The 17,694-nt window shown below is 37.4% G+C and overlaps 1 protein-coding gene across 2 annotated transcripts in view; it reads left to right on the forward strand.

The window, feature by feature from the left end:
* Positions 1-16,601, forward strand: part of DACH2 (dachshund family transcription factor 2) — a 330,706-nt gene extending 314,105 nt beyond the window's left edge. For both annotated transcript variants that reach the window (XM_068956818.1, XM_068956819.1), the window contains exons 11-12: positions 2,947-3,012; positions 15,710-16,601. In XM_068956818.1, the coding sequence (XP_068812919.1) occupies positions 2,947-3,012; positions 15,710-15,747 (104 nt within the window). In that variant the 3' untranslated portion in view covers positions 15,748-16,601. The remainder of the gene's footprint in view (positions 1-2,946; positions 3,013-15,709) is intronic.
* Positions 16,602-17,694: the final 1,093 nt, after the last annotated feature.

Consider the following 17,694-nt stretch of genomic DNA (forward strand, 5'->3'; position numbering starts at 1 on the left):
TCTGTTACAGTGCTAGCTAAGACAATGTGAAATTTGGTTCTTACAGGTTCTCTGAACTCTTCTCTCCTAGCATGTTCAATCTTAGAGCAGCTGAGCTTCATTTTAAAAGCTATTGGTTTAAAGTTTGATCAACCTCAGGATCTGTTAAGTTTGTTAAATATGTATCAGCTTTCAGAGCTGACTAGATTTCAAATACTTCCCAAATAGCCATGTGAAATAAAACCAAATCATTTAATTTCATAAATAGGGTGATTGTGTTTTGGATAGTGAGAGGATTCACCTCTCTTGCGTAACAAGTTTCTGACCAAAGTTGAGAACTGTGGTGTAAAGTGTTAGGAATGAACCTAGTTGAGTTTCAGGTAATTTCAGGTTCTGCAGTTAAGGTTTATTCTGTGCGTGTCTACCCTGAAGTCTCTGCAGGCTTATCCAACAGAGGCTCATGAATCAGACTTACATTGCAGTCTCTGCTGCACTTGTAGGTCGTGTAGTCTTTTAAGTTACTTTCTTCTACATAGTTTGGGTACTGCTAGCAACTGAGCCATAACATAAGCAGACTGCAAAAACTCTGTGAGCTGCAGAGTAAAAATAATCAGTTTAACCTGTCCTGAGCTCTTAGTTGTGAGGGCAATCCAAACTGTTTTTTAAAGTTAGGACAAGCCTCCTACATGAACTGCCGTCGCAAACCTTTGCAATGTACTCTGAGTCGTGATTTATTTAGAGCACCTAAGAGACATAAACTCTTTAACTGCTAGTGCAACATCTTACAGAAGCATTCTCATCTGCTGGATTTTATAGTCTAGCATATCACTGTAACCAGAAGCTGGCTGGCTTTTGTGGATGTGCTGACAGTGAACTGTGGTGTGGTGATTCAGGAATGAATATACAGCTTTCAGCTGTGCCGTGATAAGGGACAATGACCCAACAGCAAGGGGGTAGACAGAGCCAGCGGTAACCTTTTTGGCCACCTCCACTGGATTGGAAAAATGCCCAAATTAGATTGCACAGGCATAGCCAACATCCAGAGATGACTGCTGGAAAAAAAAACAAAAATCCTGATTTCTATAAGGTCGTTCACCTAAGTTCTGCCATTGCTGGAAAGCACCTGCACCTCTCACTCCAGTGAGGAGTACTCAGCAGTTCTGAAAGCCACAAATTAAAGGGTACCGACCTATGCCAGTGGTGTGATTAACAGGTCTTTACACCTGCTATTGTGGGCCTAGCTGCTAACATTTTGATTTGCAGGCACACTCAGGTAGTCATATATATGTTAGTGCCTGCAAGAAGCTGATATTTACATGCTAATCTGATTGCACATGCAAATCAGGTAGCTCATTAGCATCTTAATCCACAATTTAATTGCGGGTACAATTTTATGACAACAAAATGTGAAGGGCTATTCTGAGTATTTTTAATTTAACTCTGACGGTCTGTCTCATTTAACAGATGCTGTTATTAGTTACAGATGACTTTGTCATTTTATGTATATACAACATGTACTCTAAAAGGTTTGAAAAGAAAGACCCTTTTTATAATAATAGTTCATTGTCTTGAATTTTCCTTCCCAATGGGAATCTGAAAAAGGCAAACCTCATGTAATAACAGTCGCTTGTAATTTTACATACGCCAAAATACTACTTATTTGCTCATATATATTTATAGAGTTTATATATATTTATATATACACATCACGTCTATTTGATATACAGATATATTACTAAGATATCACTTATGTTACTCTTCTGTGTATGGCATGTATTTTAATCTGCCGCCTTGCCTTTGTAGCGTGGCCAGCGAAACTCATCTTTGCAATAGGTACTGACACATCCAGCTAGAGTGATCAAAGAAAGTAGCAATACAGTTATTCCCTGTTTGAGAGTGTCCAGAGCAGACTTCTCAACAGAATAACTTTTAAACTGTATACACCGCTCCCTTTTAGGTTGTTTTTTTTTCTCCTGCTGTAATTTCTAAGTGCTGCATTATAAGGGAAGCAGATGTTTCTCCAGGATTCTAGGTGCCATGGATTCAAATCACATACCCTTCATGCTAATCCTTGCTGGCACAGGGTGGATAATGGCATCTGTTATAACACCCTGGGGTGTTTGAGGCCCCCCTCCCCCAAGGACTGTGCATACAAAGGTATTATCAATATGAAATTAAATAGTTCAAAAGTGCATATCATTATGAGACTCTTTCAATTTGGGAAAAAAGCATGATAGATTTTCAAAAGCTCTTTTCAGAAATCTGGAAATGTTTCACATACTATCACGTATGTAATTTTGCTTTGGGTGATAAAGCATTCTTACAACATAATGAGCTCAATCTTTTAAATGAAATAATATACAGTACCTATTTATATTTATTTTATATTTATTTATACACACACACACAAACACGTAAACAATCTAAGTTAAGAAGTTTGAAGAATAGCCAGAGGCTTTTGTAGCCGTATGATACACAACTGTATTCCTCAGAATATTTTTTAATAAAATAATATAAAAATTAACCTAAGAAGCTGATATTACACATAGCTTTAATTCTGTCATCAGCATATATTGGCAGGCATTGGTTGTATTCTTTAATTTTTTACTTTGCAGGTGTATGGCAAGGAGAGTCCATTTAGTTTAATATTATCACAGTTTAACTTCTGCTATTATTTGTCATATGTCAGATGCCCTAATTCTTCAAAAGGATATTATATTGACATATTTTTGATTATTTTCTGATCATCAGACAAATGTGAACCATGTTAAAAATAACTCACTGTTTGGGCCAATAATGTTCCACATTTTCAAAATGATTTACTGCTGAAAACTCTATGAAGCCCAAACGTTTTATGCAAGACCACGTAACTGGGAGATCATCCCACGTTGCTATAAATATTTTTCTATAGATGCACCACAGAAGGACAAAAGGAAATGCATTAATCTCAGGTGTCACATTTTTCAGATGCTGGAATCCCAGATATGGAAATAGAACACAACGGAACCCAACATGACAGTGCAGCAATGCAAGGTGGAGTATATACCTCATCCCATCACATACGTGTTTGTCATAAGCCATTTTAAAAGTTAAATGAAATACAGAATGTTTTTTTTCCTCTGTTTTGCTACTTAAAGACAAACATAAATTACAGAACTTTCTATTAATTTTGTTTTCTTGTTCAGCATAAAAATCATTTGTAAGATCAGTATTTTACAAGATCAAGAATTAAACTGGTTAAAGAGAGGTGTGAGAATCATATTTAGCTATCAAATAGATGAGCTTAATCCAAAAGTGAATTTATATATGACTTATCTTTTTAAAATGTTTTAGCTCTGCTCCTTACCTTCCTATCAATATCGTAGGTGTTTTCAAAAAATACATAAACCGTAGATGTTGGAAATCATCACTAGGAAGGCAAATCTAGCAAGACTGAAGTTCCAGGATGCTTAAAAGAAATATTAGTTATGCACTTAAATAAATATGCAAGTACTAAAAAGAATGAAAGGAATATCTCTGAGCGATAGAGAACTCTATCTCAGGTATTGCTAGAACCAAAACTCCCAGTGCACGCTCAGTTCAGCACCTTTTTATACGTGTTCTTATATGATTACAGGCCTTTTTCTTCCAAAGGGAGTCCGCTCCAGGAATCAGTGCAAAGCAAGGATGATGTTCACGTGATAAGCAATTATGTAATATTCCATTTTCCTCATTGTTCACTGTAAATACAGAACATTCATATATTGTCTGAGTGCCTGCCAAATAATCATAAACGCATTCTAACTGTAGGCCTGTGAAGTAAGGAAGTTGTATAACCATTCTATAGATGGGCAGCTGAGATACAGAGATCTTAACATCAGATATTTCCATTTCCATTGGAGGCCTATTTGAGACACCTAGGAGTGGGTTTTTCTGAGTACAATAGTGTTTCCCCCAGCTTCATGTGTTTAAAACACATGGCTGTATTTTGGCGTCAGCTGCAGTTGTGGTGCTTGGTTCTGTAGATCAGATCACAGGGTCTCATATTCCCGATGCTTGCCTGCAAAGATAAAGAAACAGAAAACAATCACCTGTGAAAATATTTGTTCTGAACAACTTGAACAACGTAACATGGGTACTTTCTGAGTTTGGAGAAGGTCCAGTTTCATAGTGTTGGTTTTCTGTAAAACCAGCCTTTTCTCCCTTCAGTCCTTTTCCGTGTTCATTACACACCATTCAGTTTCTGCACCAGTTTATAAAGCAGCCTGAAGACAGCTGCCTGTTTCAATATAACCCTCTTCCTTCTTAGATCCTTTCACCCTTTGTACTGAGTCATGTAATTGTTATGGGTAAAAAATAATGTATGTTTAGGTAACTACGGACAGTCCTCTTCTGTTTAGACAGAAGAGGACTGCAGTAAGATTATACACAAAAACAACTTTTTAGCATTTCTCAACTGTTGAGGGCTTGATCTTGCATACCTAATAATTGGTCTTTTGTCATAGTTTGGATTATGTAATTTCTGAGGTCAGACATCTGCAATGACAAGTTAAGAAAATGACACTGTCCCCTCCCACCCCCCTAGTCCCCTGGCTACAGCTTCACGCTCCTTGTGCTGGGTAGCAGGGGTTGGACAATTAGATCATCAGAGCCGTCAACAGAGCACGTTCTGGTCCTGTCCTCTTTCCTGCCGCTGCTTCTTCAGCTGAACATCTCCTCAGCCAGCAGGCCCCAGGTGCACCATGCCATCCAGGACTCCTGATTTGGGGAGTTCTTGTCTGTCCCTATTGACTGGTTTATCCTTGACAACTCTTCCTTCCTCCAGCACCTAGCCCTCTCATTTTGGCCTGTAAGCCCCGGTCTCCCCGTTGTGACAGCTAGTCATATGATGTCCCTCTTTCTCGTGTTGCCTTCCATATCCCCCCGACTCATCCTGCAAGGATTCCTTGCTGCAAACTCTTTGCTCATCCCTATCCGTATTCTATATCCCTGTCTTCCGCAAATCCAACTGTTTGTTAGATTGGTCTCTCTTTTCTGCCTCTACTCCTCTTCTCTGGTTCTTACTCTGTGTCTTCTTTCCAGAAATTCCTTGTGTGTATGCCTGTTTCTTTTCATCTAGTCTGCCTCTGCTGGTTTCCTTGTTCATACCCAGCCTCTGTGTTTCTCCTATCCTGTACCCTAACTCCAGGCACACTGTGACACTTCCTTGCTAGTCTCACTTTTCCACACTTACATCATTTGAATCAGGCTGCTTCCTTTATCATGCTCTAGGCCCAAGAGCATGAAAGAGAAGTTGCACAGCTGCCTCAGCCTACAGCAACCCAGTCTATACTGCCAAGGAAAATCGGTATTCGGCAGGCTTAGATAGCGGATGTCCAGTGCAGACAATGTCATGATGCCACAATCTGAAGTCTTTCCATGTGCAGATCATAATTTTACCATAGTTTTTGACCTGGCCGAAGGGGATGAAGTCCATACCTCAGCTAATATTTTGGGTCCCAGATGCAGCAAAGGAAAGATTAGAAGCACTTTTACTGTAAAACCCTGAATTTTTTCTTGATTTTGTTCTTGGAAATAGCTGACCATTCTGCTTAAAACTACAAAATTAAAGTTTAAAAAACCTGTAAGGAGCTGAAGGCAGGGTTTCATAATGAGAAATGTCAGGCAATCTTCATCAAGATGGTTCTGTCACCTACAGAGGAAACCTGTCAAAGATTTTTTCTGCTGTTTCTGTTTCTTTTGTGATTTTAGGTTCATATACTATGTATTACAAAGAAGGAGAATCGCAACTATTTTATATACATATGTGTATATATGTATATATATATGTATCATTAGAGTGGTGCTCTAAACATTGCAATGTGAAAAGTTTTTAGTGCCAGAAGTAGTCAAAATTTTAGATGAGCGCTTGAGACGTGCATTTAAATTTGACAAGCAAAAATATTCCTAACATTTATGGTGCTATTTATGATACCTGCTGAGATCATTGCTCTACCCACAAAGATTCTGAGAGTCAAAAGGGCATCTAGACTGAGTCTAGTAAAAAAAGGAAGTTAATTTCTTAATTTCTTAATTTCTATATTTAATTGAAGAAAAAAGCAAACTGTTAGTGTTGGCTCAAATCTTTCTACTTTTCTGTCAAAATGATTATAAATAACCTTGGGGACAGTGATGCCTAGCCACTTCCAACAGCTATTGACTTAAGCAGAAAGAATTGGAGAACTTTCCTGCACTTCCTGTAGTCTACTGATATGCTCTTGCTATTCTTGAGTGGCAGATCATGTTTTCTCTTCACTACAGTAACGAGTATGTACACAGACTTCTCTGACAATTTAAATACGATAATTCTGCTTGTATTTAAGTGTGATGAACTTAACCAGTTCTTTTACAAAGCACTCCCAGCTGATAACGTTTCTGAAAAACTCTCTGTTAAGCTTGTTTAGATTTCAAAGCATTTCTGTCCAGTAGCACCATCTACTTCAATTTTCTTTATGCTGACACTATAATATCTTTGTATTCTATTTTCCTTTGATTACAGTTTTTAAAACTTGACAGCTACTATTGCCCTTTAGTCTTCAACAATTTGAACACACTCCCTTCATTGCCGACTTCATTTGCTGGCTTTGTTATTTGGGCATTGGGAGGAGCGAGGGTCAAAACATGCAACCCTAATACAAAGCTGTTTTCAAGCTTCCAAAATATCTCTCTAGTGCACAGAAAAAGCTCTAGCATCAATGCAGACCTTTCTTTTTCTGTTGTCAATAGCTCTGCTGGACAGAAATCTATCATTCACACAGTGCCTTTGCTTTGAAATTCAATTAGTTCCACTGCCAGCATCTCCTTAAGACGATTTAAAGGAAAATTACAAAAATACTGCACAACCACCTTTCACAGTGATTAAGTCATATCATATTTTATGCTCATTTCTTAAAATGATTTTATTAACACAAGCTGTTCATATACTGTGATTCTGATATGCATTATAAATCTTTTCTGTTTAGTTGATTCATTTTCTCTATGCTTTGTATATTAATTGAACTGAAATGTTGTGCATACAATACTAACATGTTTTCTAACTTTATAGTCTAATACCTCCCATCTTCATATACCTAGTCTTCTCATCAAGCATAGCTTAATCTGAGAGAAGCTTTTTAGCTGACAAAATAAAAAAGTAATAGTTGCTGTACTCATGATGCCCCCTGCATAGCTGAGTACTGGAGAAAAGGGTGATACGTGCACACAGATACCCTTCTGTTCTTGTTTCCATAACTCACTTGTGGGCCAGCAAGATAGTGCATCAACCATTTTATCAACCAATCTCCGTTTCACATAAAATAAACATACTGGGTGTCATTAAGTGCACCTTCAGATCAATGATTTTTGCAAATGACATTCAAGTACCATTCGAGTAGTGCATTTTTGCTGATAAAAGCAAATTAAATTAGCACAACTACAAGTGTGCTGATAAAAACTAAAACCGAACAGCAGCACCATTAGCTAACAAAGTAATATTTTCTCTTTACTGCTTTCTGCCATTTAGTTATTATCCTATTGGAAATCTAATTATAATCCTTTTACTCCCTAGTCAAACTTCACAGTTTTTGCAAGCTTAGCACTGACAAGTGATTTCATTACATTTGATTGCCCGCGCCCAGATTGACTTAACTTCACTCCGAGACCTAAAAGCCCTCTCAGTTTCTCAGATTCCCTGTTTGCACATTACAGCAACAGCTCCTTTAATTAATTAGCATGAACAGCAGTAACATGAACTGCTGAACAGAAAATAACATCATTTTATGATCGCACAGAGACTTCTCCTTTTGCATGTTTATACCTTAGTTAACTTTTGTATTACTATATTTCATTGTTAGGGGATATTGGAACAATCAGCAAAGCAATGTTATCTTAAAATTTTTAAAAATAAAAGTTACCGTAATACTTGATGATAACAACTTATAAAAAATAAAGACACTCCAAATCTCAGGAAAGAGACATCGGCGTAGGAGGACAGACTTTTCTGAGGTGAAAACACGTTTGAAAGGAAACCTGGTTCACTGCACGTGCAAGAGGAGGATAACACACAGCTGCTGCTGCTTTTGTTTGTGAAATAACCTGGCAGAGATTTAGCACAAGACTGTCAGTAACTCTGAATAACTTTTTTTTATCTGTTTGCCAAAGGTAAGGACTGCTTAAGTTCGGGGCATACCTTGTTTTCTGTTATGTAGCCTTAACATTTTTAAAATCGTGGCCCCCCTGCTATACTTTTTCAGTATTCTACTGTAACTAGTCAGTTGGAAAATCCAGCCCATAGTAAAAAGGGTGCAAAGGGAACAGAAAAGGAAGTAGTGTTTTTAAGAGATTTAAGCTTTTTGTTATTGTCTCAAATTATACTTCCAAATGCTGCAATCCCACTGAAACCAACCCCTCGAGGAATCCAGCGTACTCTGCAACTGTAAGAGACAAACTCAGCATCTTGGAAGTTACAGCACTATTGCCCTGTCTTGCTTTCTCTGGAAGAAATATTCAAGCCGTTATGGTTTTAAATAAGAACAGGTCCAGAACCCTGGAGCTTTGCGATGGGCTCCTTCCTCTTTAAATTTAACAAGGGCCTGATATTTATCTTGCGAGCCAGTTCTTAGCTCTCCTGTTCATTTGAGTCTTAGGTCTTCTTCCTCCTGCCCAAGCCATGTTTTGTCACTATTGCATGTCCTCCCCTGGTTGATATGAATTATTAAACCTCCAGTAGTTAAGTTACCTTGGGCTTTGTCATTTTGCAGTGTTTCTAGAAACACTCTTTAGAAGCCCTTTGCCTTCTGCAGTAATTCTTATGCAATTACCAGACTGTCATACTCATCCATGCATTGGCAACGCACTAGTGAAACCTTTCTCATTAGCTGTTAACCAGAAAAGGCTTTTCTTTACTCACTAGCCATGAGATTACAGTGCTAACACACTGCCTAACTCCCCTGCCTGTTCTACAGACGCAAAGCTTTAAAAATAATGGTGTCACTGATCTTAGTCTGAATGTTATTTGTACTGTTTGCATAGAATGTTTTTAGACGTTTTCTCTCTCTATAGAGAGAGAGAGAGAGAGAGATACACACATACATATGAGGGAGGAAGCTGAGGTTTTGTGATTTCCTGGAAACAAATGATGGGGAAAGGTTTCCTCTGGAGACTACTGAGTGTGAAGATCCATATCTTTCTATTCTTACAAAGGGCTCAAACATTTACTCAATAATTCAGTGTCCGTAGGCTTGAATATTTCCTAAGCAGGAACCACTACACTATGTTATCTCCCTGTTTACTCAGTCTGACAATTGCAATCCAGCATCTGCATAGTCTGTATTCAGTAAACATAGTATTGTCCTTGACTATTGTTACTCATTATAAATCCTGTTTTATGTGCAAGTTATCAGGTTGCATTCCACGAGAACGTGGAAATATTTGACAGGGTGGAGTCAATACTCCTAAGCACAAAATAAGTGGGGAAAAAACCCCAAATGCCATGTATACAGGAGAACGTAACATTGAACTGTTCAGGTACCACAGGTGCTGCCCATTTTGTAGGAATAAGCAGCTGCAAAAAGAGAGGTCTGGGATTGCTCCCCCTGAGGAAGAGGTTAATAAGCTCAAGCAGTATTAGACATCAGAGGCTGCACACCTGCAAGGGTGGAGAAGAGGCAATATGAAAGACAGTAAGAGATTAAAAGAAAGAAAACCAAACTTCATTAGTACCACAACTCTCAGAAGCTTTTGTTTACATTTTTATGTTAATCCAGAGGAAACCGTACACTACTCACAGAGTATTAATTTTTCCTCTTTCACTATTCAGTGTGGAAATATTTGCAAATAGGTGGAAGGGAGAACTTTTGCTAGAGAACTGACAAAGCGGGCAAAGAAGTCAGTTTTACTCACTGTTGTTATTCTGCTGAATGACTAGCCAAAAAGTGTGAGAACCGCTATAATCTGCAAAAAGCCCAAGTGCAAGCCAGGTCTTTTTTTTTTTTTCATGGTAGTCAAGGGATCACTTTCTGTATTTGTCATAATTGCTGTGGTCCGTATCCCACTAACAAAGGTCTGGGTACAGCCACCTTTCAGGCCAGTCAGAACTTATTGAAAGAGTTTTTTTGCAGGATTTCATTCACAATAGGAGCTAATAGAAACTGCGTTCCCTGAAGTTTCTTCCCTCCCCCCCCCCGCCACATCGCCAGAAATAAGAGGGTGGTTCAAACCAAGCAGCAACATCTCTGTCTTTCAGATTTAATGTTATGGCATTATGTTTTCCAGCATGTATTAGCTGTGTCACTGTGGCCAAGTTTGGCATGGATCTGACCTAACTGAAACGCTGACACCATTTACAAGCTTATTAAAGATGGAGAAATCTGCTCGTGCACAGTCACGCTTAAGCTGTCGTCCAAGATCACGTGGGTCAGCCCCTTGAGTGGAAGTTGTACAAAGCCTTTGGGAAGATGCAGATTTGAATGTGGCTACCTTGCTCCATCCTGCTTAGTTTTTTATCTGCAGAAATAGTACCACTTTTCAGCTGTAACCTAACCTTTATTTTAGCTGTTCTCCCCATTCTTTTTTGGCCTAAATTGCAGAAGTCGGATTTTATTATCTGATCTACACTACCCATATTCTCTGCAACATGTATTGTTGGGTTTTATTTTTGAGTACTTTTGAGTTTTATTTTTTAAGTAAGTAATAATCTACAGTTGATGAAATTTATCCTTATTTTCTGATTATAGAGCATATCCCAAATCTCCTTCCTTGCTTTCCTTCCTTCTTTTCCTTCCTTGTTTTCCTTCCCTCTCCTCCAATTTACAGTGTGCTAAAATTATTTGAACAATTCTAAAGAGTAGCTGTAATGTTGAATTGTAGCCGGTTGGCTACGTCAAGTTGCTTCACTTCCTTGACTGGATTCGCACACCAACATTACCAGGGTGTATTTCTTCATGAAAATTGGGAGGAAATCTTATTTTAAAGTACTTTTATGCAAATACAACTGCATTACTAACCCCAAACAAAGCCAGTACAAACAAAGCCTAACAAAATGATTCAGAAAGTTCAAATAGATGTCTGCAGATTGCCCTGAGAGCAAGGGGGGAAAATAGCCTGAAAAAAGAAAAAGAGAATAGAAAAACGTGAATAAGTACGGCAATTGCTTTTGGATTTGTTGGATTTGTCTTTTTACACAGACCTTAAACCCTTCCAAAAAAAAAAAAAAAGACAAATGATGTTATTGTTAAAAGAGAGCACCAGAGCTACATGGATAGCCTGAACTATCACCTTAGGGAAGAAAACATCATCCCCAGGGAAAATTACAATTATTAACGTAGGCTTTGGCTCACAGAGAAATTGTGAGATCTTTCCTCATGTTATTCATTGTGAAGGGGAAAAAATCCTTTCTAAATGTCTTGCTTATTAAGCCAGTCATGCATTTCACTGTAGGTTGTAAAGCAGTATAACATGCACAGGGGGCTCATAAGCATATTTTAGTGTTAGGGAATATCATTTACACAGTTTTTATATTGTCAATATTACCCCTAGAGAATGAGATTAGGCTTTAAGCTACTGTAAATCTACACTTTTGCTCACCTTTGTATAATTTCATTTTTAATAGAATGAAGCCCACATAAATGAATATTTGATTAAGGGATAAACCTAATAAAAGAATACATTTATTGCACACAGATTTATTCAAATCTTTGCTATATAGTACAGTAAAATGCTATAAAATGGTATGTAGTTTGCAGGCAGCTACACTAAGGAGATAGCTAGTGAATATTCTTCAAAAAGATGAATTTGACAGCATCACATTGTATTTTCTGTACAACTGGTGTCAAAAATGCTCTTAACACTTTAATTCCTCATTGGCGGCTGGCGTATGACGTTGTTGATGCTAAATTAAGTTTATTGCAGAGCAACAAAAATGTATTTTGATTTCTGGAGATTAATTAAGAGCTTTATTAAAAAAAGGAAATATTTTATTATGCCCTTTTGGGTTATTGATCGATACTATCTCCTAGGTGGCTACCCTGTGCTATGGCTTTTGTACTTAGCTTCTCTCTTACAGGTATTCGAGATACCTTCTTTCAACTTTCCTTGAGAAATAAAGGGTATCTGAATGAAAAATCGAAACCTGTTCCAAAGCTTAAATAGCCAGTCCATTCAGAACCATCCTACAGTACCCTCAGTGACTACGTCTTACCTCAGTTTGAAAAATACTTTTTAAAATAATATAAAATACAATTTATCAAGAATAAAAATAAATCCTTAGGAAACATTCAGCTTGGATTTTAGTGAATCTTTAAGCATCATAAAGGTATGGTACCATATTTATGGTATCATCACTTACCTGGCATCTTAAGCCAGGTAAATTGAGTTACTTCTAATACTCCATAGCTTCCTTAAAAATTTCGGTTTCCTACTGTAACTTTGGCTCCACCAATATGTAAAACTGTGGTGCCAGACATGGCTGAGGCACAGGATTTTCCGCCCGCTGGCTCCAGCGAGGGAAGCATGCGTGCGCCTGTGCGGGAGGTGGGGGAGAAGTTTGGGCAGCTGTAAACGTCTGAAGTAACTTCTAAAACTGCTGCAGTGTGGGTTACTTGACGTCGTCATTAATGGCCTGATGAAGTACAACCGTTGAAGTGTGTAATGACCAATAACCAAAATCTTTGCTGATACAGCAGTCCAGCTGAGCATTGTGTCTGCTGCTTCACACCTTCCCTTCCCTATATGTGTTTGAAAAGAATTGGCTGAATCTGTAGTAGTGTTGATCTCCAAATATACTTGACCAAGTGGGGGTCAAATATTGCTAATTATTTGCAAAGTACAACACAATTTGCAATACAATTTGCAATTTGCAATACAGTATTTGCAAATGGAGAAAAGAATCACAGAATGTTACATCCTCTCATTTTATACCGCATTTCAAGTGGCTGAATAAAGATGGCTTTTTAACAATTTTCAATCTACTTGCTTAGGTGAGAGGGAATTTGTGGTCGTGGCTGTAAAAAGACATGCACTGGTTCTAGCTGATGTTAGTAGTGCACGCTTTGCAGAAACCAGGTATCACAGACAGCAATTTCATTTTGTGGGTTTTTTCCCCTAACAAGTTGTTGGAAAGATTGTGACCTACTTGATGTTAACACCTTCTAGAGTGCTTTTAACCTGGAAATGTCCTCAGTACCTATCAAGTATCAGCCAACTAAAAAATGTGTTTGTAGGGAAGGATAAGGGACTATTCCATCATCTTGTTTTACTAATCCCAGAGAACTTTTGACAAATAACGCTTATTTTGAATGTGGATTCCCAGTCTCTAATTTGTGGGTTCCTACTCTCTTATTTGTGCATAGAATCTAGGTCACTCAGGGTGGTGCTTCAAATGTGCACGCATACATGTTCTCTCTGTCTTTGTCTATGCAAATATCAAGCATCAGACATGGTATCAGAAGATGCAGCTGATGCCTAATGGCCGTTTAAAAAGTGAGTGACCTACCTAATTTCTGCTGCAACCCGTAACTAATACACAGACTAATGCAGTAAGCAATTTTGTAAATCCCACACAGTATAGGTGATTAGGCAGAAAGATACCTTCGTAAATCTGGTTCCTGATCCCAGCTCCTCGAAGAGAGTAGACTGATGGTATCAGATGCTTTATGACCTTTAAGGCTTTGGCCTGCTGTCCAGGAAGACAGTTACTTCTCTGCAGAATGCAAAACTGGTTTGTTACTGACTCACATGAAAGCCACTGCAGTAGAGGTTAAGCCTTTGGGATGGCCTGCAAATATATATTTCTGTGATTTTTGAGGGCAGTCAGGCTGCCCTGTAGATTCTCTCAGTAGCTGCTTTTTTTTTAGAAGTACAGCATTAATATAAGCAAGACCATGTACAGCCTGCTATGTAAGGAAATCATGAAGCTTCTTAATAACTAGAGAAAAAAACAAAAAAAGAAAAAAATGCAATGTTCAAGATTTGCAATTCTGCTTAACCCCTCCCTCGAGTTTAGTATTTGCACCAGTAAATCTTAAGAAGACAATAATTTTAATCAGCCAAAGGCCTGAAACTTATTTTAGTCACTTCTTTGGAGGTTCCCATGCTCCCAAACATTCCTCTGGAGATGTTATGTCCCCGGCTCTTCCTGATCTTTACTCTTGTTTACATCCAAAATACATATTAAATCATCTCTGTTTGGAGAGTATGAGCCTCCTTAAAACCATGAAACATTCAATTACTAATTAGCTGTTTCCTGTTCCTAATGAAGTGAACATGTCGGATTTGGATTAAAATTCAGCTACTGCTCTCCTCTGTTTATGGTTCCAGATGTTTTTGTTTTATCTAGGAGGTTGCTTTGACAGCTACTGCTAAATGATAAATCACTCATATTATAGCTGAAATGCATTTTGAAATTGAAATGTGGCAAACTTTGAGATTGCTCCAAGGATCAGTGTCAGTTAGCAGGTCAATACTTGTTCTTTCCTTATGAGCGTTCGGTATTGGCATATGTAAAGCAGTAATGGGGTAGATGTCAACATTAGACAAAATGCTTCTCAATATTATCATTTTCCTATCATCTTCAAGATCAGTACTTGCGGGTTTAGCCTGGTGAATTTGTGATTCATTGTATAATGAACAAGAATATGGATTCTTGTTAGCTTTCATTTCTGTGGGCATTTCAATATTTATTTTTTCTCTGGGCTTAAAGTTGTTTAATGTGAAAAATCACAGTTGATGATAGGTACTATAACTGGGAATATTTTTAATGAAGGAACTAAGTGTCTTTCTGCTTGTTTCCCTAAATAAGGAAAAATAATTTGCAAAGAAACATGGAGGTTTCTGAATGAAAGAACAGTTTTCCACAGAACAGATATTGATTTATTTCTATTACATTTTTAATGCGATGTGATTTTATTTTAACACACTATTCTGTAGAAGGTTTTGTGCATGTAACACTGGTATGTTGCAAAGCTTACCTACAGCTGATTTTCATGTTACTCTGTCTATCTTATATGCAAGGCATCACAGGCTGCCTTATGAAAAAAAGAAGAAAAACGAGTTTTCGATGAAAAACAAACTGAAAAACATGTCATAAAGGAAGGAATCCACAGAAAATCCAAATCAAAATATTTATAGTCTCTATTAAGCAAATGCTGGCTGGCAAGTGCCCTGGGAGGCAGGACCAGAGAGTCCCCCGGGGCTGGGGTGCAGCGCAGGCAGAGCCCAAACGGAGTTTGTCGTGGGAGCGTGACCCTGCAGCGAGGGAAGGTGGCAGATACGAAGCAGGGCACCCAGCGGGGATACAGAGGAAAGTAGTTCTTGTAAAGCTGCTGTTCTAAAATATGGAATAGGTGTGTAAAAATCTAACACACAACCCTTGAAACATTTATTAATATTGCAAGAAACTACTGTAAATTTAGCACAGACTGAAAAACTAAGTGTCTACGCCCATACTACCAAGTTAGAAGGTAGTCGGTGCTCTGGTAACTGGCCCATTTCTCTGCGTAACACAAACCAAATTCAGTTATCTAGGGCCTTAAAAGACTTTTGTCGTCAGATGCCTCTTTTTTCGGATGTAAAACATAGTCACACAATGGATCATTTATATCACTGGTAGATATACTAATATGTCTTGAGAAAAAAAAAGTCCAGAAACAAATGAAAGAAACCTACCTAAGCTGAAATTAATTATAACATGCTTACCTATGTTGTTGACCTTTCTTCTTCTTTTTTTTTTTTCCTCCAGAAAACAGAACATACATCAAACCTACTATTATGTACTGAAGGAAACACCTATTGTTGAAAAATGTATAATGATCACTATTTGAAGACTATATAGTTCATGAAAAACGTCCCTTCAAACCTTTGATGCCTTCAGTACTGTGTGAAGAACAGGATTTGTAGCATGAAACTTGAAGGACAATTTCAAGCAATTTACTGTTGCTGCATCGAAAACTGCCGTATTGTCATTAAGAAATATTGAGACTTTTTACAAGCTTACCATACCAAACCAAGCCTGTTGCAACAGATCATTTTTAGGTCCCAGGAGATAGAAAGGAGTTTTAGTATTTTTAAGCACATACAGGAATTATTCCCCTTCCCTCCCCACTGCCCCCAAAGAACTTTTTTTTTTTTTCCTAAGGAGGTAGCTATTACTGTATAGCAATGGCACAATGATTTTAAGCCACAAAGGTCCTCACTGGCTGTACATCATACAAGTCCAGTTTATCACTGAAACTGTTCAACATGGAGCTGTTTCGATTGTGTTTATAAATTAAGCTTTGTTTACTGAAGCAGATACTCGATATATATTACGTTTTAAAAAGAAATGTGTGTACATTTTTTAAAAGAATGATGTAAAAATTGTCCTTTCATTAGATGACCAATTCAAAAGTGTGAGCTAAACCCTAATAGCTGACGTAATATGAGGATTATAATTGATGCTTTTTTATGCTCAGTTCAGCTTGGCTTTTGGTCTTTTAAGATGAAAAAAATGAATATGCAGTAGAGTGTTAGATAATGGAAACTTTTAAGTATGGTTTCTCTGTTGTACCATATTAAGTTAAAGTACACATTCTTTGTTAAAAATGTTCTTGCTAAAAATACAGTATTAAAATTTTTTTGTTTGACTTTGGAAATCTTTTAAGATTTTTTTTTGACTGTGAATTCCCATAGTTATTGTACTAATGCAAAACAGTATTTTGCACTATTAAAAATACTTGAAGAAATTACTTAATAAAGAGGGTGGGTCGGTATTAAAACATTTTCCTAATTATTGCATGTTAAAAATCCCGAACTTATTTTAAAATTAACCAAAATATTCCTTTTTAAAATACGTGACTGAAATCTGGTTTGAATCAAGTGGAATGAGTAATCACATGTTCATTCGCTCATTCATGGGGTAAAGGCACAAAGCTTATTTATTTATAAGCTCATGTTTGTATGTGCATATTTATATTTATATACACACACACCCTGAATTAAATCAATACAAGTTAAAAAAACAAGTTAAATCAAGACAAGTTAAAATATAGTCTATTGGGCATATAGTTCCCACAAATATATATAATACACACACACACACACACACCCCCACACACACCTGTGTGTGGCCTTCAAAATTTCGTTTATATTAATTGCTAGATTTTTTCAGTAAGAGGTCATGGTTAACTGACTTAGCCAACTTCGGATGTGTAGTTTCAAACCATAACATCTAATACAGCAGAAAAAAATTGATTTTTTTTCCCCCCTAAAACATACATTTTAGCTTAACCAAATATTGGTTCAAGAAAACATGATGGCCTCTGTTTTACAGGTGATCAAATTAATTCCCGGAAGAGTCCACCTGGCCTTTCAGTGTACAAATGTGGGGTTTTTCATACTATTTTTACTGCAATCATTCTAATAACTGCAGTAGTCACATTGCCATATGATCAATCAAAAAAACAATCAAAACAATTAAATGATCCCCCCAAAATCAAAAACATTAAATGGTACCAAAAAACTGCTGCACTTTTAGTTGCAAGTGCTACTGCACTCTTCCTAAAAACCTCAAGTATGATCAAAACACTGCAGCACCTGAACTTAAACTCTACATTTGTTTTTTACTCATTTTGGTTTCTATTCCTTCTGGATCCCCTGAGATGAGTAGATCTTATTTCTAAATCTTTTTTTAAAAAAGGACTTGTAACATTCCTTGGAATACTACAGTGTTTCTGAGTAAGTGGCTGA

The sequence above is a fragment of the Struthio camelus genome, chromosome 11, assembly GCF_040807025.1.
Source record: "Struthio camelus isolate bStrCam1 chromosome 11, bStrCam1.hap1, whole genome shotgun sequence".
Classification (NCBI taxonomy): domain Eukaryota; kingdom Metazoa; phylum Chordata; class Aves; order Struthioniformes; family Struthionidae; genus Struthio; species Struthio camelus.